Below are 26546 nucleotides of genomic sequence, written 5' to 3' on the forward strand. Positions count from 1 at the left end.
CTAATGTGTGCCATCTTAAGTTCGGCACTAAGTCAAATATGGTCCGATCCAAACCAGTGAGCTCTCATTTAAAAAAAAAAAAATGTATTCAAGCAGAGGCAGATGGCATGCCATCAGATTCTCACAGTGAAGGTCCCAACACTGCATTGGGAGGCTGGACTAACTACCTTTTATGCTTTCCTCCAAGGAACATTCTCTGAATTCTAGATAGGCTGCATGAACAGAGGTAAATATGATTGCTGTTTCCCAGCCTCAAAAAGGATAATCTTCCAAACACCTGTCATCTTTAAGAATGAACCTAAAGCATTTGAAAACTTGTAGAATTTATGAAATGGCTTATAAAATAAAGTTCCTGTACTTCAGCTGCCTTATATAGTAAAAATTTATTTTTAAATTGAGACTATAAAGGACTATTTTATTTTAAGTACATATATTGGGAAGAGAAGGAGCAGGGAAAGGAAAGGCGCATACAAGAAAGAACAGGAAATCCACAGAGGAATCTTTCTGAGAATAAAGTTCTGAATGCCAACTTAATTCAATTTTAACTTAACGTTCTCATCATGGAAACTCCAAGGGGATTCTTCAACAGCCAGAAATTTGTTTTTTCTCTTTTCCAGCCTCAGATTCAGCAGAATTGAAATGTACTCATGAAAATGAGTTTCTAGCTTCCTCTCATTGAGTTTGTATGGGAGGGAAAAAAACAAGAATGCTTAGCACTCTCAGAAGGTGCAACATTAATTTTGCATTGTTTAATGAGAAACAGCTGGCAGACTTTATGGAAACTAGGTTTCGTGCCTGATACTAACCTGATGCTTTATCCCTTATGCAGAAAAGTTTTCACACTACTCAAACTTCGCCTGAATTCTTTTTATAGTTAATATTCACAGTCTCGGGTTTTAAAATCTAAACATCAAAGATTCTAACTTACATTCAATAGAGAGCTGACTTATTCTTGAAACAGGACACAAGGTACACTGATTGACATCTAAAGATTATTTATGAGGGACTCATTCTGCATTAAATCATTAAATAGTCATTTTAACTGTGCAAATTGGGAGAAAGTCCTGTAGCTGATTTTAATGTTGTTAAGAGCTCTAGGACTTGGGAGATAGGTTGTCACCTCAAAGTTCCTTCAGTAATAAAGTCCTTGTTGTTTCTGAGCGTGTGTATGTGAATCTGGCAGCTGAAACTAGCCAAGAGCAGATAGCTCTAGTTCTGTTCCCTGCCCATAGCCCCTTCTCCAATCCTAAGAGGTACTGAGTCCTCTCTTAAACTAGATTACTTTAATGGGCATTTTTATGGTCTCAGAGTAGGGTATTACCATGCTACTATCTTCACAAAAGATAAATCAATATAGGAAACGTTTTATATGTAGAGTTTGTCTATTTTCAAATTTCCTAATTCAGCTATCTAAACATGCATTTCAAATAATTATGCATGGTATTCATAGTGTTGTTTTTGAAGTTTTACTATTGACACTATTCTTAGCAGAGTAAGACATTTTCTTACTAGTCACGGAAAGCAATCTTTTAAAAAAAAGAATATTATGGGGATTCTTGATGTTTTTAGTTATTTTCCTTTATAATTCTAATTTAATTGAGCAAGTAAGTAAATGGATGAATATGCATGGGGGGAAGGGAAGCACGCTTCCTGGTCAATTATTAGAAAATTAATATTTTTTTAAAAAGGTAGTGATATGAAAATAACCCGGTGTTATAGACTGAGTGTTTTGTGCCCACACCCACCCTGGCAAATTCATATACTGAAGCCCAAACCCTACTGTGGTGGTACTTGGAAACAGGACCTTAAGGATGTAGGTAGGGTTGGATAAGATCATGAAGTACAGTCTTCATAATGGGGTTAGTGCCCTTATAAAGAACAGATATTCAAGAGCTTGCTTTCTCTCTCAGCAAGAAGGGGGCTTTCCACAAGCCAGAAGAGCCCCTCATGAGACACTGACCATCCTGAAACCTTGATCTTGGACTTCCCAGCCTCCAGAACTAAGAAATAAATTTCTGTTTTTTATGCCACCCGGTCTATGGTATGGCAACCTGAGCTGGGATACCAGGTAACTGTACAAAATTAATTAAGAAATTAACAATTTATATTGCTTTTGTATTATAGCCAGACCACAGATCCTAATAATGCTCATTCAAAGCTACATATAATCTCAAAATTCTTTTTTTTTTTTAAAGATTTTATTTATTTATTTGACAGAGAAATCACCAGTAGGCAGAGCAGCATGGAGAGAGAGGGGGGAAGCAGGCTCCCTGCCAAGCAGAGAGCCCGATATGGGGCTCAATCACAGGACCCTGGGATCACGACCCGAGCCAAAGGCAGAGGCTCAACCCACTGAGCCACCCAGGCGCCCCAATCTCAAAATTCTTAAGTCTTTTATTAATTCTTCCCTTTTTGTTGATTCTCATCGGGCCAGAAGTTTCTAAAATCTGACTTGTCTTTGTCCCTAAGCAAGCTTTTTACCCACTAAGGTTCACCCTTACCTAAAGGTAATACTCTACTATTAACTGATGTTAACCCAACAGTTTAAACCAAAGAGATCATATCAAATCATGATCATTATAGGGATATTTTTAAATATCTTCTTCAGGTAGTAATTGATAACATAAAAATACGTTCCTAACACTGCCCACCATCCCACTCAACCACAGGACTTGGACATCGTCAAAACCACTGGAGCTATTGTGTGTGTTACTTCCGCACCCTCTGCCCTTGCCACTCGGCCACACAGATGTTTCCAAGTGAACGTTGCAGCTGAAATCTACTGTACCCTATAAAGTTTGGTTCACTTGTAGAGGTAGAAAGAGCACTTTGAACTTAGATTCTTGCCATTTTAAAAGAAGACACTTAAGTGTCATTTTTGTAACCAGGCTTCTAAATCAAATTTTAGTAATGAATCATACTCACAGCAAAATGATTGAGTACTCACTCCTTTTCTATCCCTCAACTAGTAACTAGTCTAATGTTGACAAGTGCAGGAAACATGTTTTTTGGATACAGGTGTAGGAGAAACCAAAGTTAGGAGGAGGGTGGCTAAGCAGAACTAAAGTGAACTCCTATTTTACCACCTGCCTTTTAAAGTTGTTTTTTTTTTTTTTTTTTTTTTTTTTGACAGATCACAAGTAGGCAGAGAAGCAGGCAGAGAGAGGAGGAAGCAGACTCCCCACTGAGCAGAGAGCCCGACATGGGGCTCGATCCCAGGATCCTGGGATCATGAACAGAGCCGAAGGCAGAGGCCCCAACCCACTGAGCCACCCAGGCACCCCTACCACCTGCTTTTTAACACAGGTCCCTTTCTACTAAAAATTCTTTTCTCAAAGAGAGAAACAGAGCACAGTTGGCATGGGTACTAATTACCCTCACCAGTAGAAATGTCATGCTTGACAAAATAGAGACTTTTAGTAGAAGTGATTCCCTAATGAAAAATAAAAAAGACATTTTCAAGCCCTTATTGTTACAAAACGAATATACACAAGCATAGAGATTTTATACAATATATTCTATCATAAGTAGGCAAGAAAACTTGCTCTAAGGGATTTCTGCATTATAGTAAGGCATGCACTGCTTAGCAAGATGTATTTTAAAGAAGCGATTAGATTAGATATATAATTAAACATAAAGTACTTGAAGAGTTCCCTAATGCAGACTTACGGCATTTTGACCTTCTTGTAATCCCAAGTAACATCCATAAAAGTTGGAAATTTAAAAAATGGTATGACTTTTCATCTACCAAGTTTTGCTAAGAACAGAAGATGATGATAAAGGCCATGAAAGGCTATAGAGAGCCAGGCATGGGCCCTCAGGTAATGCTAACACTTTCTTAAAGGGAAATAAGGCTCTAGGTAAATTTTATTCCAGATTCCAGCAGTGTCTTATCTGGTGTGACTCCATACATCCTCACATAATCTAATTCTGTATGACTGGTAATTGCTACTAACTCTAGTGAGAAATAAGTAACAAAATACATTACAATCTTAAAATGTTGGTGTTAAAGGTATTTGAGAGGTCATATGGCCAAATTCTTCAATGTGTAGGCTAAAAAATGGAGAATTCAGGGGCGCTTGCGTGGCTAGGTCAGTTGCATGTCCGATTCTTGATTCTAACTCAGGTCATGATCTCAGGGTCATGAAATCGAGCCCCGAGTTGGGCTCCGCTGTCAGCACAGAGTCTGCTTGAGATTCTCTCCCTCCCTCTCCCTCTGCCCTATCCCTGGCTCATGTTCTTTCCCAGAAAGAAAGGAAAGTAGGAAGGAAAGCAGGAAGGGAGGAAGGAAGGGAGGGAGGGAGGGATCTTTAAAAAAAAAAAAATGACAACCCAGAGATATGACAAAACTTGCCTAGTAATAATTTTAATTTAAAACTTGGTCTTCTAGCTTCAAACTCCTGCTTTTCCCCATAATACTATGAGCACCCCCCCCCAACAAATGCACATGCACATGAAATTAATTTTTGTATTCCAAGAGGGAAAACAATCTTAAAATGTAAGATATAAATTCAAAATAATTAAACATATCTAAGGAAATAAATGTATTTGGAGATTTATCTTTAAATCTTCACTAACTCTTCCTCACAGCTCTGAAAGAGCCCTTTTCAGTAATCCACTTGAGAAAAGTTGCAATCTTTCCTGCCCAAAAGATAATAAGTGTTGAGTCATATTCTCTTACAGTATGGGCATTTCAATGATCCTGTACTAGATCGCAAAACACCCCCAAACTAGTGGCTTACCTGGCTGGCTCTTCTACTCTATGTGGTATGGGCTAGGGTGCTAGGGATGGCTGATGTCACCCGGAGGCTAACCTGGGAACGCGGCTGAGGCTACAGTGTCTGGGATGTGTGGACAAAGAGTCATACAGAGACTCAGCTGAGCTCAGGTAGGTCCCCGGGTAGAGGCGTCCACGTGGCTGCATGGGCTGCCTTTTGGCGTGGCAGCTGAGAGCATTCCAGAAGCCCTGAACTGGCCACTGCCAGACCAATTCAGGGGCTAGTCCTGAAAGTGGCCTAACACCACTTCTGCTTTACTTTATTCATCAAACCAGTTCCATGCTTAGCTCAAAGTCAATGTGGGGAAGGAACTAGATCAAAGCATAAAACAGAGAGGCATGGTTTCCTTTGAGAGGTCTTCAAAGTAACAATCTACCATACAATGGCTGTTAAAACCTGGTTAAACATGATATTTGGTGGAGACTCACACTGAGGGAGGGAGCTGTTAACCAAGAATACTGAGAAATTCTATATTACAACACAACAAACATATATAACCCTAAAATTCAAATATAAATGCAAAAGAAAGCTCACTAATCTTATATTCTTTGTTTATTGGATTCATTTATGGAATTGAAATGAGAACTGTGGTATTATTTTCAGCCAGATATTAATTTTTAATAAATATAGGCTCAAATGGTTATAGATATCTCAAAAACACATTTCTGAATTTATAAACTGTTAATATAAACAAATTTATTTGTTAGAAGTGATGTTTGGGGAGGGTGGTGAACACCAAGCTCCAAAAGAATTAATTCAATTATATGCTTTGTAGACTACCTGGTAACATACATTTTATCCAAATGATATGTGACTGGAAGACAATTTCCATGGCGAAGTGGGGGAACGCTGGAGTACTCAGAACTACACATATGTCCATTCTAATATGCCCCAAAGCTTCAAAAACATGTATCAAAGGAGTTGGATTTTAATTTATTGAGGTTCTACCATGTGCTACAATGGTTTACATTAACCACATTATTTCACTCCGCCCTCTCAACCACCTTGTGGAAGGAGTATGATTATCTCCATTTACAAATGAATGCACTGAAAACTGCAGAGCCATGGCCACACACTTGGAAAGTGGAACAGCAGAGAATAGAACCCAGTCTGTCTAACCTCTGAGTCTGTTTGATCTTTCCACTAAATAATGCTTTTATGGTATCTTCAACGGGTGGCACTAAATTCTACTTTATTTCTACCTGATCTCCATTAAAAAATAGTTTTCAAACACTTTAGTTTTCTGTTTCCAGAATCTTATTCATTATTAACTGTTTTATGGAAGCAAACATTTACACAGAGAAAATCTGACATTTAAAGATACCCTTCAGTGAATGTTTCTGAGTTTAAATCATGCTCCTCCAACTGCCCATTCATCTAAATTTGCGGTTTCTTAGAGAAGAGCATCCACGTCCAAATACTAATGCTTTAAAATAAAGGGACCAAAAACAAAACAAAACAAAACAAAACAAAAAACAATCACAAAAAACCCACCTTAAATCTACACTTTATAAATTGTATGACAGCAAAAGGAATCATACATTTTTTTAGAGCATTACCTTCAATGTACAGGAAAATGTCTTAATCATTCTATCACGCACTGAGCTTCTTATGAATCGATACCATTAAACACGTATTTATCTCCCATATCACTTAGCGCAGTGACCTATACACTGTACCTGAGTGCTGGCTGAAAGAGTGAAATGAGCCAAAAGAAACCTGAAACACCAGAAATTACACTGAATACTTCCTAAAAATAAGTTACCAACAAATATTCGTTACTTTCATTATTTGTTGACAATCATAGTGATAGGCACAGTACACGCATGCAAAGTATTACGCATACAGTAATACCCAACTCCAATCTAGTCCCTTGTTATAAGGAGGGGATAGATGTAGGACATTCATCTTGGAAGGGGATAAAGGCAGCCAAGAAAGGGAAATCGCACAAGAGGGACCAGAAAGAACTCTGAAGAGGGCTGAGTAGTAGAATAATTTGAGATGTACTGAAGAATTTTTTTGCTCAGTGTATAAAGGTATCCTTATGAAAATTAATACTGAAAAACAAGAAACCCGTACCACCTTAAAGTTACATATCAAACAATTATTTGGCTGGTTGCTAATAAAACATCTGATCTTGACAGAAAACACTTTAAAGGAAGAATAAATGTTTGAAAATATAGGAAAAAAAAAGAATTCTAGAAAGGGAACAATCTGTTCAAAAGATCTAGTTGCATTTCACTCCAATTCAAAATAAGGAACCACAAAATGTTATGTCTAATCATAATGGGCAGGTGACTGAAGAATAAATTCTATCTATGCCCCATGTTTCTAAAGTGGCCATCATTTAAATGTGTATATAAGTGTACAAAAGTGGCATTTCAGAACAAAATATTATAACAAAATTTTGTCTTTGCTTTTCGGGGTAAAAAACAACTGGAAATTTCTCAAGTAGCCAAGCTCCACTTTGATTTACATGTAAAATAAAAGCATAAATAACAATATAAATTACTTAAAACCTTATTGGTACTTCACTATTTTCAGAATTCTACAAGTTAGAAAAACAAATGTCTATGGGAAATAAAAACATTAACCACTCATATATTACCTAATTAGATAATCACCAAGTCACAGTATAGAATTAAGAGACTATTTAAAAGTTACATTGTCATTGTATAATCCCACGTATTGTATTGAAAAGGAATGCTGCAGCCTAAAACCCCCACATGTATCGAGGCAAATTCTGCACCTACTAGTTAACTAAAAGGAACAGTTCTCTCTAAAAATATTACGAAATTGACATTTCCATGTGCTTTTTAATTTATAAACCAGGAATCATAGTAAAAACAGAGATAGGCAAGGACTCACTTAAGCATTAACACAGTCATTTAGAAACCCTCTAAGAACAAGTTTGATTCTGCATTGCATTCTAAAATGCAAATTTAAGAAATAAAACCTTATATACATAACTTACTATATTTGTAAAGTAGCTTTATTCTCTTGTTAATATACAATCTGACTTCCTAAACACATGCAAATGGCCTGAAAAAATACTAAATACATAAAACAGACGTGTAATTTCACAGCTAGATTTGCTTACACATATCCTTGACACCAAAAGCAAGAAAACAAAAGATACTGTCCTAAAGGATCTTATCCCAGTCTCCATTAGCACCCAGAATATGTGCCACTTTGTGGCTTTACTGTAGCTGGCACATTTAATAAGAACTACTCTGTGCCATAAACAAAGGTAATATCTAAATATGAACGTAATTCGATTTTAATTATAAAATTTTATTTGCATTTTGCGTACCGATGCACAATTGTGAATGATTTTTTATGTTATATGCATAGAACCAAAACCTAATAAATGCTCAAGTCTCGTTACCTTTTTCTATTTAATTTGAGCAAATTAATAATCTAAAAAAATATAGGAACACATTTTGGAGAATTACTGCATTATTCATATGTTATGAATCCTATAGCATTATATTAAATTATGAAACGTTCTTAAAAATGTTCTATATTAAAATATATAATTTTCCTTCATTGTGTAATAACTCAAAAATAAATGAGTAAAATAATACTAGTAATAACATATAATAACAGAAAATATAAAATCTCCTATTCACATACTTCTGAGTTAATTTTCTAAATGGAAAAGAGCACAGATGATTTTACACTCGGAGGATAAAATTGTGTTTATTAGGGAGCATATTCATATCCTAAGATTTTTGCCAACTGCAAGGCGCCGGGCTTGGTCCAGTGCAAAATACAAAGGGCAAATGGATGAACAGAGGAAAAATCTCTGTGGTAAATGCCATAGAGTAATACAGAAAAGGAGCCATAGGAATTTGGGTAAGGAATACACTGGTTCCAGCTAAAGAAATGAGGGGAGTTATACATCCTCTTTGGGGGAGAAGGAAAAATCAAGTTCTATATAGTTACATGGGGGTGACGCAGGGAGAAGAGGTAATTTGTTAATTATCAGTGTTCATGCCCCTTAATTATTATGATTTCCTGAGCTACAAATGGGGCTGGCAAGGTATAAGGGCGAGGATGGGAGAATGAGGCTGGCATGGAAATCGACTCCTGCTACAGTAATATCACCAAAATTCTGTAATATTAAAATGACTAGGAAAACCTGAAGTCGACTGGGCTCTAGACAAGCTCCATATAAAGATAGAGCTATGCTTACTGTAGTTAAGAAGGCCCTTTTCTGCACTGTGATAAAAGTTACTTTATCTACTGAGAGGATCCAAACAAAATCTGGAGCTCACAGTAACTCAAGAATGTTAAAATCCCCACAGCAACTTCCAAATTAAAGGAAAAAAAAACGAGCAGTTATCACTTAACATCTCTCAAAAGTCATCAATAATACTGAGTAAATCTTTGCTAGTTTATAGCCTGAAATATACATAATTTAACCTTCCATTAAAGTAGAAGTCTTTCCCCCAAATTATTCAGAGAAACTGCATGCTCACTAGGCCACGTGATATCTCACGATATACAAGCCAGCTATAATAACAAATAACATATATTTGGGGGGAGGATTCAATTCTTTGCCATTATTAAATGGGTTTCATTAGAATGGGAAAAGAGCATGGACACACTTAAAGACATTGTATCTAAGGGGTGTACCTTCCATCCTGACATTTTCCAGAGGACCTTTTCACTATAAATAATTTCAAAGAAACTAATTCTTTAAAGGTTGGACACAAAATGATTTTCCTCAATATTTACGATGTGACTCTACAAATATTTTATGTTTTTGAAATACAAAATCTATCCTTAAACATTAAGATATGAGCTGTCATTTTTTAAAAGATTTTACAGCACAGAGTGCTTTGTTTTTCAGTAGCTATCAGGTAAATTACTGCAAAACTTTGCAGTCAATTATCGGAGGCTGTGAAGGGTTACATTTTAGCCAATAAACAGCACGAGTACAAAGCATATCATGAAGATGCCAGCTGTACGTTTTATATATACACCTTACATTTCTAACAACTGTAGTTTAATGCAGAATATTCTCTCGTTAACCTATTTTTTTCAATATACCATGATAAAAACTTAGCCAATTAAAGAAACAATAAGCGAAAAAGCTGAACTGTTACTTATCTAAAAAATTGTTGGCATTTTCTCAGCTCTAAATGGTAAAAACTGTTGGTGTCTAGCAAACAAATCTCCCTCTGCCAACAGGAAATCAAAAATGCAAATACCCTAACAAAGCCGGGTAAAAACAGGACATAAACAAATATTTCCAATTGCCACAATCATACACAGAAAATAATACATGTTGTCATAATTTTAATCACCGACAAAGCTGCAGTTCCATTTAACAAACAACTTCCAGTGTCTGACATTTAAGAGAAAAGGCTTAAAATCCATGCTTCATCAGCTCTATGAATATGTCACAACTGCCAATAACAGATACAGCAGCATTTCATTTTATGGTCAAAAGATGCCAGTAAAAATACAGTTATCTAGGACATATACATATGTGCACAGACACATATATATATGACAACTTCAAATATTTTCAGTATAAAACAAGAAGAAATTGTCAAAGGAGGATATTGTATTTTAAATAACTTACCTTTCGCCCATCACTTGCATGGCAATTCACGTTGAGAGGAGTCAGTAAAGCCATTAGTTTTTCTTCATTACCGCTCCTGTAAAAAGGTAGTGAGTCAATGCCCACAAGATTATAGAGCTTCTTATGAATATTTAGGGTTATTTTTCAGAAGAGTGGAAAATAATATGGCTTTGCTTTGATTTCTTATATATGGCTCTCAATGAATCTCTTTTGGTATATTCAATTAAATTAATATATTCCTAATTAATTCCCATTAATCATCATACAGTGGTACATCTTGGGTAATGTAGCTTTCTACATTTTTATTTGTCTTATTTATCTGCATCAAGTCACCTTAATTACAAACAAACTTTATTCTGATAAGTGATCTAAAACACTGGACTTAAAAATACACACAAAATGATGAAAAAAGCTAACAAATTAAAATAAAAATGACCAAGAACAAAAGAAAATAGATGAGAATTTTAATATTTACTTTATGCCCCCCATTCAAGCTTTGCTAGAAAAAATTTCAGAGAAAAATGAAGAGATAGGTATTTAAATGCTCCAAGAAGATCATCCGAAAAGCTGGGCAACTCAGATCTGCAGGTACCCTAAGAAATGTTTCAAATAAAATCAACCTTATAATCTTTACCATGTTGAAAAACTCTATCATTTAAGACACTAATCATGTAAAATAAAGTATACAGAGACTGAGTATGAGGTCTTATCCGCATTATCACGTAAAATCCAAGCAAGACAATAACACGTTATAATTTTTATAGTCCTCCACCTGCCCTCCCCTTTTTCTCCCTTACATGCATTATACTCACTTAAAATGAATGGAATCACTTACCTAGCAGCTTCTAGGAGTTCGTCTTTCTTGTATTCACCTAGATGATTGCAAAATATCATGCTGTTAGCATTTGGCAGAAGACAGATTAAGAAATGCAGTAGGCAGCAAATACAGAATTAAATAGAGAAGAACAGAAAAAGAGAGTCCACACCCCGCTGGGTGATGGAGCCGTGACGTTAGCCAGCTTGTGAAGGCAGCATCACCAGTGCCTTGGAGACGGGCAGCAAACTGACGCAGCTTCTTGTCCAATCCTCAGATGAAGTAGCTTTCTTCAGACAACCAATGAATGCTAAATCTCGTGTCCAGAAACACATTCCCTCTGATAACAGCATGCCAGCTGAAGACAATGTCCCCTCCCCCCTTTCCTATTCAGGCTGTCACAGTATACTTGTGAAGCATAATACATTCTGAGACAAAAGCAAAATAATGTGGCTCTTTAAAGGTACGAATTACTAGGCTTCAAAAAAAACTCAGTTTTATTGGTAATGACACGGAAAGTTTTTTCAAAAAAAAAAAAATTAATTACCGCTGCTGAGCATTACAGCAATAGAAAAAAATGTATCAGCATCATGAAGCTTTTGCCTCAATAGGGTAGGTCTGTAGACTAGAAATACGTGAACTCCGTACCAAATGCTATGAACCTCTTGGAGGCAGCGCTCCAAAAACCAAAACAGTGAATACATTCTTAAATGACAGTAATATTCTAACATGCTGCAGGCTTCACACTTTATACAAATTCAAGACAAAATCTTAAACAAGAAACCTGAAAATTATTTTTAAAAAACGAGGCTAGAGTCTCTGAGAATAAGCAGATAGCTAACTACTGAGATGTGGGTAATTTTTCTCCCTTCTCTTTTTTAAAACATCACAGGCTGAAACGAGGTATATAATTTAAAACCTTTGATACGCATTTCTTAGAGTATTCAAGATCTAACGAATAAGCTTCTTTTGCAAGCTCAATTGAAGGACAAGTAATTTTAATAATCCAGTGTTTGCTCATTCAATAAATAAAAAGAACAGCCAGGACTATGATTCAGCTGCAGTATGCTGACTCAGTTGGCTATATAATGACAAAAATAATTATACAAAATGTCTAAGCAATTACATGAAAGCAAATATTAAGCATACATATAAGAAATGAAATTTTGGATTAAATGAAAATGTTATTCTATTAAGAATTAAGCTTAAATTATTTTAGAAGTCTTATCACTTATAAATATGGATTTCTTTGCATTTTATTTCTATTTCATTACAGAATGCAGAATATTGATGCAAATACTATAAAGTCACCTAAGGACAACCGAGCCCATGTTTAAATTCCATGACCCATCATTAGCAAATATTCTTTTAAAGTTTGTCTTGTTTCTCAGATTAAGATTACATTAAAATCTCAAAACTGTACACAGTTATTTTCAAATAAGGAAAAAGTTATTAAATATCTATTCTCTCCTAAGGGAATTTTATATACCACTAAAGTCATAGATTCAACAATATACACAGATCATGATCATGGAGTTGGTCTTTCCAATTTCCCAAATAATGTATTCAATCCACATTCTTTAACTGATTGAGTTTTAAGACTTATATTACTTTACGTCCCGGCCAATAAGGTTCTTGCCTTCCCAAAGCCAAAGACCCACCTTAACTATATTATTTTATATATGTATTATTTATTATATTATATATATAAATATATTATTTTATATATATTATATATATATAAATATATTATTTTATATATTATATATATTTTAGGTGGCAATACGGGAGTTAGTGAGTCCATTTAAAAAGCTTCTTATGAGGAAAATGGCTAACTCATACCCTCAGATGCCTTAAGAATCAGGAGCAAAATCAGTCAAATTATGAAACTATCTGCAGAAGTCATTCAGTCAGTCCGTCAACAAACATTTATTTGAAAGGTATATATGCCGGACTCAAAAACACAGAAGACACTACTATCATCTTGGAACTCTAGGAATATTCGCCTATTAAGTGAGACAGACGAACACATGATTCTGGTAGAGTCTGAAAAGGATCTTATGAAACGCTATAAAGAGCTTAAAGCCTACTCTAACTGAGATTTTAGTAAAAGACAGGGTAATTGTGGTTCAAGGAAGGTTTCCTGGAAGAGGGGAAATGTGAGGTGACGCTCAGGTGAAAAGGGTGAAGGAGAAGCAACCGAGCAAAGGAAAAGAAATAAGGACGAAACAGTAGTTCCGCAAACCTGAACCCAAACACCGCAGGGGAATGGATGAGCAAGCGTGAGACAGAGCAGGAACAGATCACGAACGGCTCTCTAAGCAAGTTTGAACTTTATTTCAAAACCCATGAGGAAATAATTGAAACACCTTAACAAGGGGAGTGCAAAGTATATTTAAAGACCTGTTAAGTTCTGTAATTATACTCTACTTCAGTGAATGCTGTTGGGGAGAAAAGTGGCCCAAGAGGTAGGGAGGGGGTGGGGAGAGACAATGAATTCTGACACGATTTATATTTTGAGGTAAGTATAGATTCCCTGGTTAACAGTCACAACACATGAAAACTGGGAACAGAAGTACCTACTACTGAAATGTGAGTCACAGCGAAATAGGACTCTAATAAGGTAGAAAATAAAACTGCAAAGTACTTGGGATGTTCCAAGTTCAAATCAGTCTACCTACACATACTTCTCATCAAGTACAGCTTATGGATGTTTTCTCCAAAAGGCACATTTTTACAAAAATGTTATTCCTGCATGGGTAAGATGAAAATAAACCAAAGCTTTCTACAGACAATATATAAACACATCCGACAGTCAGGCACAGGTATTACAAATGACTTTCTACTTTTACTGTTAGAGACTCTAGTACTTTAATCAGCTTTTCTGCAATACATTCCAGCATCCACTATCTGGTGCCCAAGGACCATAATCCATAAACAGTCGAAGCTATTTTTCAAATGCTACATCTCAGGAACAACCAACAGTGAATTTAGAGTCCCTCGTATATGCCGACAACAAATCTGAGCTACTTACTTAACAGCCAAACCACTAGTTCTGTTTCATTTTAGCTGCGACTCTGAAAATATTCTGGCTGAGACTACAGTGCTCGATGGAGCATTTATATTCTTTAATAACATCCAGATAAAGGCTAGCAATAGATCAGCCAGAAAGGAAACTAGGTAATTATAGTCAAAATAATAGCAGCCAGGAATGCTGAAAATAAATGGCCTCTATTTTTCTTTGATTAGAATAAAATATGTGGGCTTAAAAAAAGAAGCAAGGCACACAGTTTACTTTTCAAAGTCTGAATTGCTTTTTTATTAGTAAACTAGTGACAGGATATATGTAAGAATAAACACACACACACACACACACACAGGGGGAGGTGTGAGTCAATGTGTTAAGGAGGTATGCTATCAGAAAGCTTTAAAAAAAAAAGGTTAAAAAAATAATGGTTAAAAATGAAACTCCCCTTTCCATTTTTCTGAGGTAGTTAGGAAAAAACTTCTCTTTTTACCTAGTGTGAAGGTGAAATCACTTTTTGAATAAAAATGAAGAAGACTTACATCAATAGAGGAGTCATAATTATTGACAACTCAGTTTCAACATTTTAAAGTGCTTTTTCCTCCTTCTTCGGCAAATGACAGGATCAAAGTAGCCTTAGTTTTGTAAAACTGAGTCTTTTGGTTTTGTTGAGGTGAAACAGCATGAAAATATTATGAATACAGAATCACAAAATCTTAGAGCAATGAGGGACTCAAAAAGGATTATGACTTTTCTCTACTTTGAAGCCATGCACAATAATACATGCCTATAGTAACATCTTCTTAAGATGCAATGAGGGGAATGTAATTTGAAAGTCACCTTTCTTCTGTTACCTCACCTCCAATTTCAGAATCATTCTCCTAAGGGATCATCTGCAACATACTCGTTTACAGTTAATGAAATTGACACTGAAGCAGTTAAATGAATTGTTTACAGGTTTACTGAGCATTATTCATGATCTGTCCGGCCCTAAAAAAGGCTAATATGTGAACACAAACCAACCAGATATGAATTCTAAAAGACAGATATAAATAAGAGAGTAACAAAAAAATAGTGATAAGGCAATTTTAAAAACAACAATAACCAGCTTTAAACTAGTGTAACTTCTTTATATTACATAAGCTAAATATTTCCAACAAAACCATTTTAAAGCATTTGAACTTTCATATGAGCTTGTGAAACAAGAACCAAAAAAATGTATAAAGGGCTTAACCTTTTAGTTTGTTTTAACATTGCGGACCAAGGGAGGAGAAGAGAAAAATTCATTCTGGGTCTATTCAAATGATCAATACATCTGGCATTTCCTATAGCATGCTTTAATTCCTCCTGCTTTAGATATCTCAAGGGAAGAGCTATGTAAAGACTTTAATCAATCATCTCAGTTATCAGGTTTAGGGACCCTTACATAGCTGAGTACTAAGCAGTACCATGAATTGATAATTCTCACAGAGATATTTCCTCATCAAGGTACCAGCAAATGTAAGAGATGAACAGATTCTTGTAGCTCACCTGACAGCCCACAGGGGGAATAAAATATTTATTTAGATGACAAACACCACTGTATTTTCACTAGTAGATTTGAAAATTTAGAACCGACTATGTTGTTATGGAAGGAATTTCACTACCACACCAGGAAATAATCTAATCTCAAGAAGCTAAAGCTATAGGTCTTCCACCAAAAGCAATTTTCAGACAGGCTGCTATTCTACTATAATAAACTCCAGGAATTCTTGAATCATTTTTTCTTTCTGAAATCTTTCATAAATATTTTCAGGACAACTGGGGAAAAATTACAAAGTTATCAGAGTTCTCAATGCCTTCCTCCTGCTTCTGAATCTTACCAGTCTTCCACTCATTCTGATGCTGCATTCAAAGTCCATACTTAAGTCCAGAATCATGGTCAAACTAAACACTCCACAACCATTCTAAACACAGACTCATTGGGGGTTTTCAAATTCTAGGCTTAAACAGAGTATTTTCCTAATGGAGCTCCTTTTCTTCTCTTGCCTCCTATAACTGACCTTTTCAATTAGCCAATATTAGCTACCATTAAACATGGCCTGTGCTATAATACCACATAACCTCGAAGCTCTGCTGTCCAATATAATACCCAGCACTCTCACACTGCTGTTTACTTTTACGTACATTAACATTATAAAAAAATAAAAACACTGCTCCTCAGTTGCACTAGTATTACTGCAAGTTTTCAATAAGCACATGGGGTTATTGTCTACTATAGTAGGCAGTGCAGGGAGAACGTTAGAATTTTCGAACTTCTTTTGGACCATGCTACTTTAGTGTTTTTATTGACTATTTAAAAAGTCATCCTGAAAAAATAGAAAAGAAGTCCTCTTTTACTTTAATAAACTACTTTCCATATTTTTCTTAAAGTTGTCACCGCCAAAACTGTATAAACGTTGTGTCTCCTATTAAATACCAAACAATTTCTTCATCAGCATGAAATACAGGTGAAAACACTGAACTGTATGATAAAAGATCTGGAGTGAATTCTAGCTCTACCATCAATTTACTTGTGTGACCTCAGGAAAGTCACTTTATCTTCCAGGACCTTCCATTTTATTGTCATCTGGAAAGAGAGGGTGAAGGGTTAAATCATCTCTGGTTTCAGCTCTAAAATTCTCATCCTGTATTTGATTCTCAATATTGCTCAGATCTTTTTTTCCTTTTGCTCAGATCTTTTTCTATGACAATTTTAACATTGCTCTAAACAAACTTTAAGGAAAACATGAAATTATCTGGGGTACAAAATCTCTACTAAACTATTATAAAACATACTACACCTGGGAATTACAGAGAAAGCAGTAAAGCAATTTTGCTCAACATACTTTTTACTTAGCTAATTGTAAATTTTGGGAAACACTCCAACTAGAAGCTAAATAAAAACAGTTCTTTCAGAAGAAAGTGGTGATTTGTATATTTCTTAACTTTAAGAAAAAGACCCTCAAATACAACTATATTGATTAAAAAATAAAAACAGGTTACATGTCAACACAAAAATTTAAACCAGTGTCCTAAAACATTCCAAAGACATAACATTCAAACATAACAAAGGCTCTGCAAAAACAAAAAACAAAAAAACCATGTAGTGCAATCAATAAATAATAGAACTGTTAACAACTAGTTTCTTTGTATGCAGTAATATGACCTTGCTTAGCCCCAGCAACATCTAAGATACATGTTCCATTTATGGACTCTTTGCAGTTTCAAATGATTTAAACCTGTTTCTGACATTCTGTCAATTGTATTTGGCATGCAACAAGACTTTTCACTGGACTTTTGTTGCTGTTTTTGTTTTGTTTAGAGAGCCATTCGTGCATATAACACCCAGGACTCATCACATCACATGCCCTCCTTAATGCCCATCACCCGGTTACCCCATCCCCCACCCACCTCCCTTTCTGCAACCCTGTTTGTTTCCCCAGAGTCAAGATCTCATATGGTTTTTCCCTCTCTGATTTCTTTCCATTCAGTTTCCCTCCCTTCCCCTATTGCTCTCTGCCCTATTCCTTATGTTGCTGTTGTTTTAAAAATGTAAATATTAAAATCTAGGACATAAATATAAATATACATTAAATATACACTAGTCCCCCAAAAGGATTATAAGATATATATATATATATATATATATATATATATATATATATATACACACACACACACACACACACACACCCTCTAAAAGACTGGATATTAAAAGCCAAGAAAAGTGTTCCTACAGGACATTATTAACCAATGAGACATTCTGCAAAGTGCGCCTGTACTTACAAAGAAAAGACCTTTTAGATTACGCTGTAGAGGAAAAGACCTTTTGATATATCAAAAAGAAGACAAGAAGGGAGAACTGAGTGAAATGGGGGAGACATGGGACATTGATCTTTTTACTATCATAATGCCTATTCCTAAAAAAGTGGTTTGGTAAAGTAAAATCCATATGTGATCCAAAATAGGCCAACAGATTCATATTCTTTGTTTCTACACCAGTGGTGCTTTTTCCATAGTCACCCATCCACAATTTATTTGCAAATCCCAAATACAAAAAGCTCCACAAATTCATTTGGCAGCAAAACTTAACCAACTTAGTATACACAGCTATCATATATTTCATTGCAAAAATATTAATGTTTGATTACAAGGTGCAGCACCAGACTGTACTGGGATGTTTTATAAGATATAGTTGATGTACAGCGTCTTATTTTATTTGCTTACTGATATGTAATTTACATACAACAGAATTCACCCTTTTTTAGATGTATGTTCTGTGAATTCTGACAAACTTATATAGCTGTGTGGCCACTACCTCAAGATACAGAACATTTCCATCACCCAAAAAGTTTCCTCAGGTCCCTCTACAATCAATCTCCTATCCAACCCCCTTCCATGGCAACCACTGATCTGATTTCTGTCCCTATAGTTTTACTTTTTCTTTAGAATGTCATATAAATGGAATCACAGAATATGTAAACTTTTGAATATGGATTTTCTTACTTAGTATAAATGTTTATTCAAGTCATTGGACATACAAATATTTGTTCTTTTTGACTGTTAAGTAGTATTCCATTATATGAATACTCCTGAATTTACTTACCCATTCACTAGCTGAACCTGGGTTGCTTCTAGTTTTTGGTGATTATGAATAAAGTTACTATAAACATTCAGATTTTGCAAGGACAAATGTCTTCATTTCCTTGGGCAAACACCTAGGAGTGGGAGTGCTGAGTTGTATAGTAAGTATATGTTTCAATCGCATAAGAAACTGCCCATTATACCTTTTTAAAAACTTGAAAAATTCTTAATTCTGGAGTACAGATATGTCACCTATCAAAATAGAACAGTATCAAAATAGAACAATATCAAAAAACAAGAACGAAATAGAAAAAGTTGACGAATGAGAAATAAGACAGTACTGCCACAACCTCACAGCTAGAAATCCCAGCCCCTCTTCTTGTACTGGCAATTCACCTAAACTGAACCAATTTGCACACCTTTTAGTTCTTCGCTTCTCACTGGTGCTTTTGTGTATTTCTCAACAGGAAAAATTCCCAAATTTGATCTCTTCATTCAAGAAAGTGTTTGGTACGTAGTACCTGCAATCCCAGAGCTATGAGAATATATGAACAAAGTATATTTTGATTTATAGGAACCATACTGTTATCTGTGAAAAGAAAATTACTTTCCTACAGTCCTTACTCTTCTCAGGAAGCCTGGCCCCTCAATGCAGCAGCCCACTGAGGGCCTGGATTTTTGTGAGACACCTATTTGGGGACTGTCCAACCTCTGCTGCTTACAACAAGTATAAGGAACTAAAAAACAAACAAAAAACCAAACCAAAACAAAACAAAACAAACAAACAAAAACCACAAAGGCTAACAAGTGACTACCTTTTGAATGATTTGAGAACTGTCTTGTCTTCACTGTAATTATTCTGTATGATTGCATTTATATTCTTAGTATAATGTATTTCGTCCTTCATTTACAAAGTCTCTAAAAGATGTAGTAACCTTGTTTACAATTGTGGGTCTTCTCAAGAAGCACCAATTGTGATTTACTTCTTCAACTACAAATGCTTAACTTACTATTTTTCTTGTATTTTCCCCATAGTATCATTTAATCTCTTATTCAAGGTTAATTAACTTTAGTGAAGTCTGATTAATGGTATTATCCTAGGCATAATCCTTCACATTCAAACTCTTGTTCTTTTTTCAAAAACTGCCATTCATGTATTAGTTCTCCACTGAATAACATCCTTTCTTTATTCATTTAACAAATATGTATTCAATATCTACAATATGCCAATCACAATACAGCCGCTACTACCATATTGTGTACTGAATCTTGAATCAGAAGGAAAGAAAGTGATAAATTTAAAGCCACAACACCAGGAATGGCACCAAACCCCCAGAATATCTCATTCATTTAGTGGACAGCTGGGCAAAACTGCTCTTGCTGGAAGTGTATCACCCGTGTGAACATTATTGGTCAGATGTGTTGAGGAAATGTGGCTGAGGACCACTCTTAGGAGATAACAGAGCTAATCACTATGGTTTTGAAGCTTTTAGATATCTACCAGTGTCACTGAGAGATAGACATACTGTGTGTGTCTAGGTATGTCTATGTAAATAGAAGACTCAGATCAGGGTAATGATAGTTCCTAACATTTTTTCGATCATGGACCATCTTAAGGAGCTAAAGAAAGCCACTTTAGACCTCTTCCTTAGAGAGAAAAATACCTCGTACATTTGAACACAAATTCAAATCTTTGTTTAGAGTTTTTATAGGCTTCTTGGATTCATAGTTACCACACATTAAGAACCTCTGGTTTGTGTTCATTGATTCTAAATAATCATCTTAAAACAGGCTTGGCAAGATAAATGGTTTGATATCCTTATTTTACACATGATTCCTTTAAGACCGCCAATTTTAAAACTATGTACTGACAAAACTAGGACTGTAATCTCTGCCCTTTGATGGTATTTTTAATTGGAATGATATGGAGTGATTGCATGAAGTCAAATCACGTATGAGCTTAGCCATACATCTCTGGGCAGGATTTTTAATACGTGGAAATGGAATGAAGATTGGATAATTATCTACATAAGCAAAGAAGTTAGAAAAAGTCAAGGTCTACTTGGGGAAGAGTGACCAATGTCAAATATATTGTGAAGGAATGGAGGACACTGAATAATATTTCAAAAGAATAAATTTAATCTTTTTTTTGAATCTGGAAATATTATGTTGCAGAATTGAACATTATTTTGTAAGGCACAGGACAAGGGAGTTATTCTTTTCCTTTTTTGAGCATGAGAGTAGGCTAATTAAAGCTGAACTTAACCTGATAACTCACTGAATTAAGACCTGGAGACACTGGGGATTAGTTACGGGGCTACCACAGGTGGATGGTGGGAGGGAAAAGAACACAAATGGTAGCAATAGAATGGAAAGAACATCAAGGAGAGAGAAGGCACTGAGTGGATCACAATGAAGCAGAGCTTGTAATTTGATGTGTTAGCTTTATTTGGTGACTACGAATGTCATGTTACATAGCTATAAATAGTAAAATTTTAAATATTTCTATCGTGGTCTTAGATTAATACTTGGTCCAATAATCCTGCTGAACACAACCACAGAAGCACTTCGTTGTTTCAGTCTGTATTTAATGAATATATTACTTTAGATTCTGACTTCATATACTGAGAAATGCCTATTAAGTTAGAATAACCTATTTAAATAATATGGCCAGTTTATTTAATTATTAACTTAGTTGTTAAAATTGAACAGCCTTTCATTCTTGTACAGCCCATTTCAAGACAGACATTGAGCGTTCACAGTTCAGCTAGGAAGCATTTCAGACATATTAAAGATAATGTTCTCTAAGAGAAGTAGTTTTGAAAAATACTGCATCTGAAAGACCATAAAAGAGAGCTATTGAGATATAATGCCTAGAAAATCAGTTTGTCCTTTCCCTAAGCATAATATTAGCTTCAAAAAATATCTAATATAGATTAGACTATTCATTTAATTTACTTAATCATTTATTATAAAGTTAATACAATGGGCTATTGTACTACTCTGACTACTTCCAGTTTCAACTATCCTCTTGTACTTTTATCTACTTTCCTTATTTTGTTTAGTTGAGAAGGCAATGTAGGAGAATGTTTATTTTAGAAAAATATGGAAAAAAAGACTTTACAAAGGTTGAGGAAATGAAGAGGACATACCTGCATTTTGCGGAAACAGTATTTTGTAGCATTTTGCTTTTGGAAACTGTTTCAGGTCTGTCTAAATAGGTCAGAGAAACAATTTTACTTGAAGTAGCAGAAAAGAGAAATAGATATTCAATTTCAGATAATCTTAAAATTATCTTATTGGGATACATTCTCCTATGTGGAGTTGATATACAACCACATGTCAACTGTACATTTCATTTTCTTATCTGAAATATACTAAACCCCATCTCTCAGCATCAGTTTTATCATCTAATTCCTTATTTTAAATACCTAGCAAGACAGGGCAGCAAAATTTTTATCAGAAATATGTCTAAGACAATCTTGTATTAGTCACAATGCAATCTGAGGCAATATTCTTTGTTTTCTGTGTGTACAACGTAAGTTTGTCTGCCTAGTTATTATTTCTTAGAAGGCAGAAATTAGATTTATATAATTTTCAGTGCTTGATATCTCTTTGGAACATAATTGTTCAGAAGTTCCTTGTTCTCTTATTTTTTTAGAAAGCTGCTTAGATTAACCTGTGATAGACATCACTTCATACAAACAACATTGCCACGAAGTTCAGACACGGATGGTAACATTAGTTTGTTTTTCCAAGGTTAAGTTTTAGTTTTGAATGATCAATAACTTCACTGTAGAATTTGCCGGTAAGAAATGCTCATCACCATTTCTAAACGAAGATGATCAAAGACAAAGACTGCAGGTAGGACATAAAATCACTTGAATGAGGAGATCAAATCTACGTACTGGTTCACAAAAATTCTTTTGAAATAATGCTTTTAATATAAATACAATACTTCACATCAAATATTAAACATTTCTGAAGAAACAAAATGTTTTTGAATATTTTGGTATTTCCACTCTTTTGGTGGTCTTATTTTCCCATTTTCCTATGAATTTGTCAACTACTCTCATATAAAAATTGTCACTCAGCCTAATTATAAACCTGCTACCATAAAAATTAACTCTCTTGGAACACTCGAAGACTAAATCACTCCAGATAACCAAGTTTTCAACATAACTGCTAATTTAGAAGTTTAATTCCTCTGCTCTTGATGGAATTTCTTTATGAAATATATTACACACTTGTATGCATTCAAAAGTGGCTTATTCCAAACATAATTTAATCTTTCTTGACAAATCAGGGCCAATTATTATCAACCTCAGCCAGATTGTGCAACAATCCAGCAATGCCCTCTGGGCCAGTTGAGATGTGCAGGGATAGGTGTACCTATCCAAAATGGTTCCCGATGCTATGCATTTTATTATTTTTAATGTATAATTTATTTTTCTCTTTTTCTTCATGTTAATGAATCTCCTTAATTTAGAGTGTCTAAAAATGCAATCTAGTACAAATATAATTCAAGGCACATATGTAACTTAAAATTTTCTAGGAACCATGTTTAAAAAAAGTGAAGAGAAGGGGCACCTGGGTGGCTCAGTGGGTTAAGCCTCTGCTTTCGGCTCAGGTCATGGTCTCAGGGTCCTGGGATTGAACCCGCATTGGGCTCTCTGCTCAGAGAGGAGCCTGCTTCCTCCTCTCTCTCCACCTGCCTCTCTAACTACTTGTGATCTCATGAAATAAATAAATAAAATCTTTAAAAAAAAAAAAAAAGTGAAGACACTAATTTTAATAATGCATTTATTTTACCCATTAAATCTAAAATATTTTTTTACCATGTGACCCAAGGCCCATTTCATGTGTTCATAGCTACCTGTGGCCAGTAGCTCCTGTCTTAGACAGTTAACATCTAAAACTATCATGAGCTGGAAGATTACTAAACTCAGTAAACACTGTCAGTAATGTAGGGGCAAATTCTGAGGTAAGAACAGTTCTCCTAGGTGTAAGGAACTTCTGATTCAGAGCATGACTTCTGGACATTTGTTTGGCAGGGGTGGAGGGATGGGTAGGAGAGGAAGAAAGGGAAGAGGAGGTAGAAGAAGGAAGAAATAGGAGAGAAGAAAGGACAGTAGTAAAAATAGGAGGAGGGATCAAAGTTTGGGAAGGGCAAAGAAACCAAGAATGAAGTTTCTGAGATACACTCTGAGAAAGCTAAAAACTCAGAAGTGAGTAAAAGATACAAAGCATTGAACATTAATGACCAGATAATGCAGAAATGAGGCTTTTCTTAGTAGGTGAACAGGGCCTTTATCGATGTATGCAATAGTGAAGAGAATTCACAGAAACCAAGGACTGAAGTATCCTTGTCACATACTAGCGTATGCAGAGAAACAGACCGGCGATGGCTAATGACCCATAAGAGGCAGCACAAGCATTTTACAAGGGCACCTCACACAAATGCAAATGCCAAGGAGTGACTGAGAGTATGCTCAGATAATGTGTCCGACACACTAATAACCACTTTTCCTGAATCTTACAGAGATCAACAATCTTACAAAAAGAAATACAGACCATGCCTAGTGACACTCAACTTCTGGGCAAGGGACCAACTGACTTGATAAATTCATCATTTCTACTTGAAATTTAAAAGGAGCTTTGGGGGGAAAAAAAAAGGGGGCTATCTAGATAACATGAAAGAACAAAATCTGGTCTTGAGGAACCTGAGCTTAGTATACAAAATGATGGCAACTGGTGGTGAGCACTACCAGAAGAACATGAATAACAAGGATAAAGACAATGTCCTGCCAGTAGAACAAAAAAAAAAAAAAAAAAAAAAAAGAAAGAAAGAAAAGACAAGGAAGGAAGGAAGGAAAGAGGGAAGAAAGTTGACTGTTCACATATACAAGTTAAGAAATACTTAAAAATTGACTTACGACTAGCCCAGATTCAACTACTCTAAAGCTGGTATGATAGGAACCTCAATGAATCAATGTGACATTTACAAAAAAGAAAATGGAAACTTAGACTGTATTGGCAGAATAAAAACGGTGGGAGTGGGTGCTATTTAGCCTCCAGTATAGAAAATGAGATGGTAGGGTTTGGTGGTGGTTATAGGTAGAGGAAGTGTCCTCTGTTAGTGTATTTCAGAGGAGCTCTTAGAAAGAAAAATGCATAGCCATATATAATGTAGTTCCAAAAAGTTGTTACTGCATTTGGCTTAATAAATGGGAGAAATATTTCTAACCATTTAAGTTCTTCGACAACGGACTAATGATGTTAGAGAGCTCACAGGGATATAGTATAGCAATGTCACATGGGCATACAGTACAGAATCCTGATTGAGTAACGGAGTAGAATGGCTGAGCTCTTAGGTCCCTTGCAGATCCATGATGATATATATATATATATATATATATATATATATATGCATGACGTCTATGTTACAGCTCTATACTTGCTAATTATAATAAATTTAGACTTAAACTATACATGCATGCATTCTGCAGGATGCTCTTCATTAGATCTACCCAGAGTCTCTAAGTTCAGTCCATACATAAAATGACAGATCTTATTATCTGACAGGAACTTTCCTTGAATGAACTCATTTAATCCCCAAATACTGTTCTGGTTCCATTCTGACTTCCATTTTACACGTGAGGAAATGGAGAAGTAGAAGGTCACATAGCTAATTATCTTAGTTTCCCTTTGTCGTGCTGACAAATTCCTAGAAACTTACTGTTTTAAAACACGAATTTAGTCTCTTCCAATTGTGGAAGTCAGAAGTTTGAAATGGACGAGCAGGGCTGCGTTCCTTCTGGAGGCTGTGCACGTGCCTTGGCTTGCGGCCCCACGTCGCTGCAGCCTCCGTTTCCATGTCACATGTCTTTCTCTGACTGGCCTTCTTTCCTTTCTACAGAGACCCTTGTGACTGCTGGACCTCCCTCAGATAACTTGAAATAATTTCCCCATGTGAAGATCCTTAACAATCACATCCGCAAAGTCCTTTTTATGGCAAGCGGTGACACTGACAGGTTCCAGGGAAGAGCGTGCGGACATCTCTGGGAGACCACTATTGTGCCTCCCACAACAAGTGTGCAGCGGATGGAGAGTTTTTAGCCACGATGAATGCTGCTTCTCGACTACTGCTCCTCTCTAAATGGAAAGCACATTCTACTTTCTAAGGTATTCCCTACGAGTCGCTGGGAATAAAATATTTTTTTCAATAAGGCTCCAATTTAACACCTAGAGACTATAAACCAAGAAATAAAATTCTACCTGGCATGACCTTCTTTTGGAGAATAAGCTGTTTAGAGAAGATATATGCTGAGTATCTAAAAACAATAGCTACTCTCCTCTTTGGTTAAGTTTGCAATGGCATAAAAAACAATCTTTATCAATAAAAACGTTTGTATATTTTGAAGGAAAGACTGATGAAATTCTGAGGAACTGCATTCATACTTCCTTTCAACTGCATAAGAATTAACATTTTATTTTTATTGTAAATGCATAAGGACTACTCAACCCATCTTTAGCTATTAGCACTAGGTTAGGAATAAACTAGGGAAAAACATAAATCCAAACCGAAAAGCACAACAGGCATACTATTTTTATCTGCCCAAATGCCTGTTATATCTTTCTTTTGGTAAGTGCTCTCTCCCTTGGCGTGGGCCAAGTCCTTCCTTTACGGGACTGCGTGACTGGAGTGGAGTTCCCAATCACAGAGCC

The 26546-nt window shown here is 35.6% G+C and overlaps 1 protein-coding gene across 1 annotated transcript in view; it reads right to left on the reverse strand.

Moving 5' to 3' along the window:
- The window catches only part of LOC111144433 (tankyrase), a 205557-nt gene that overhangs the window by 83257 nt on the left and 95754 nt on the right, over positions 1 to 26546 (reverse strand). The window contains exons 4-5 of the mRNA XM_022498736.1: positions 11210 to 11246; positions 10375 to 10450 (exon numbers count right to left, since the gene is read on the reverse strand). Of these exons, the coding sequence (XP_022354444.1) occupies positions 10375 to 10450; positions 11210 to 11246 (113 nt within the window). The remainder of the gene's footprint in view (positions 1 to 10374; positions 10451 to 11209; positions 11247 to 26546) is intronic.

The sequence above is a fragment of the Enhydra lutris genome, unplaced genomic scaffold (assembly GCF_002288905.1).
Source record: "Enhydra lutris kenyoni isolate GAN:26980312 unplaced genomic scaffold, ASM228890v2 scaffoldscaffold11, whole genome shotgun sequence".
Classification (NCBI taxonomy): Eukaryota; Metazoa; Chordata; class Mammalia; order Carnivora; family Mustelidae; genus Enhydra; species Enhydra lutris.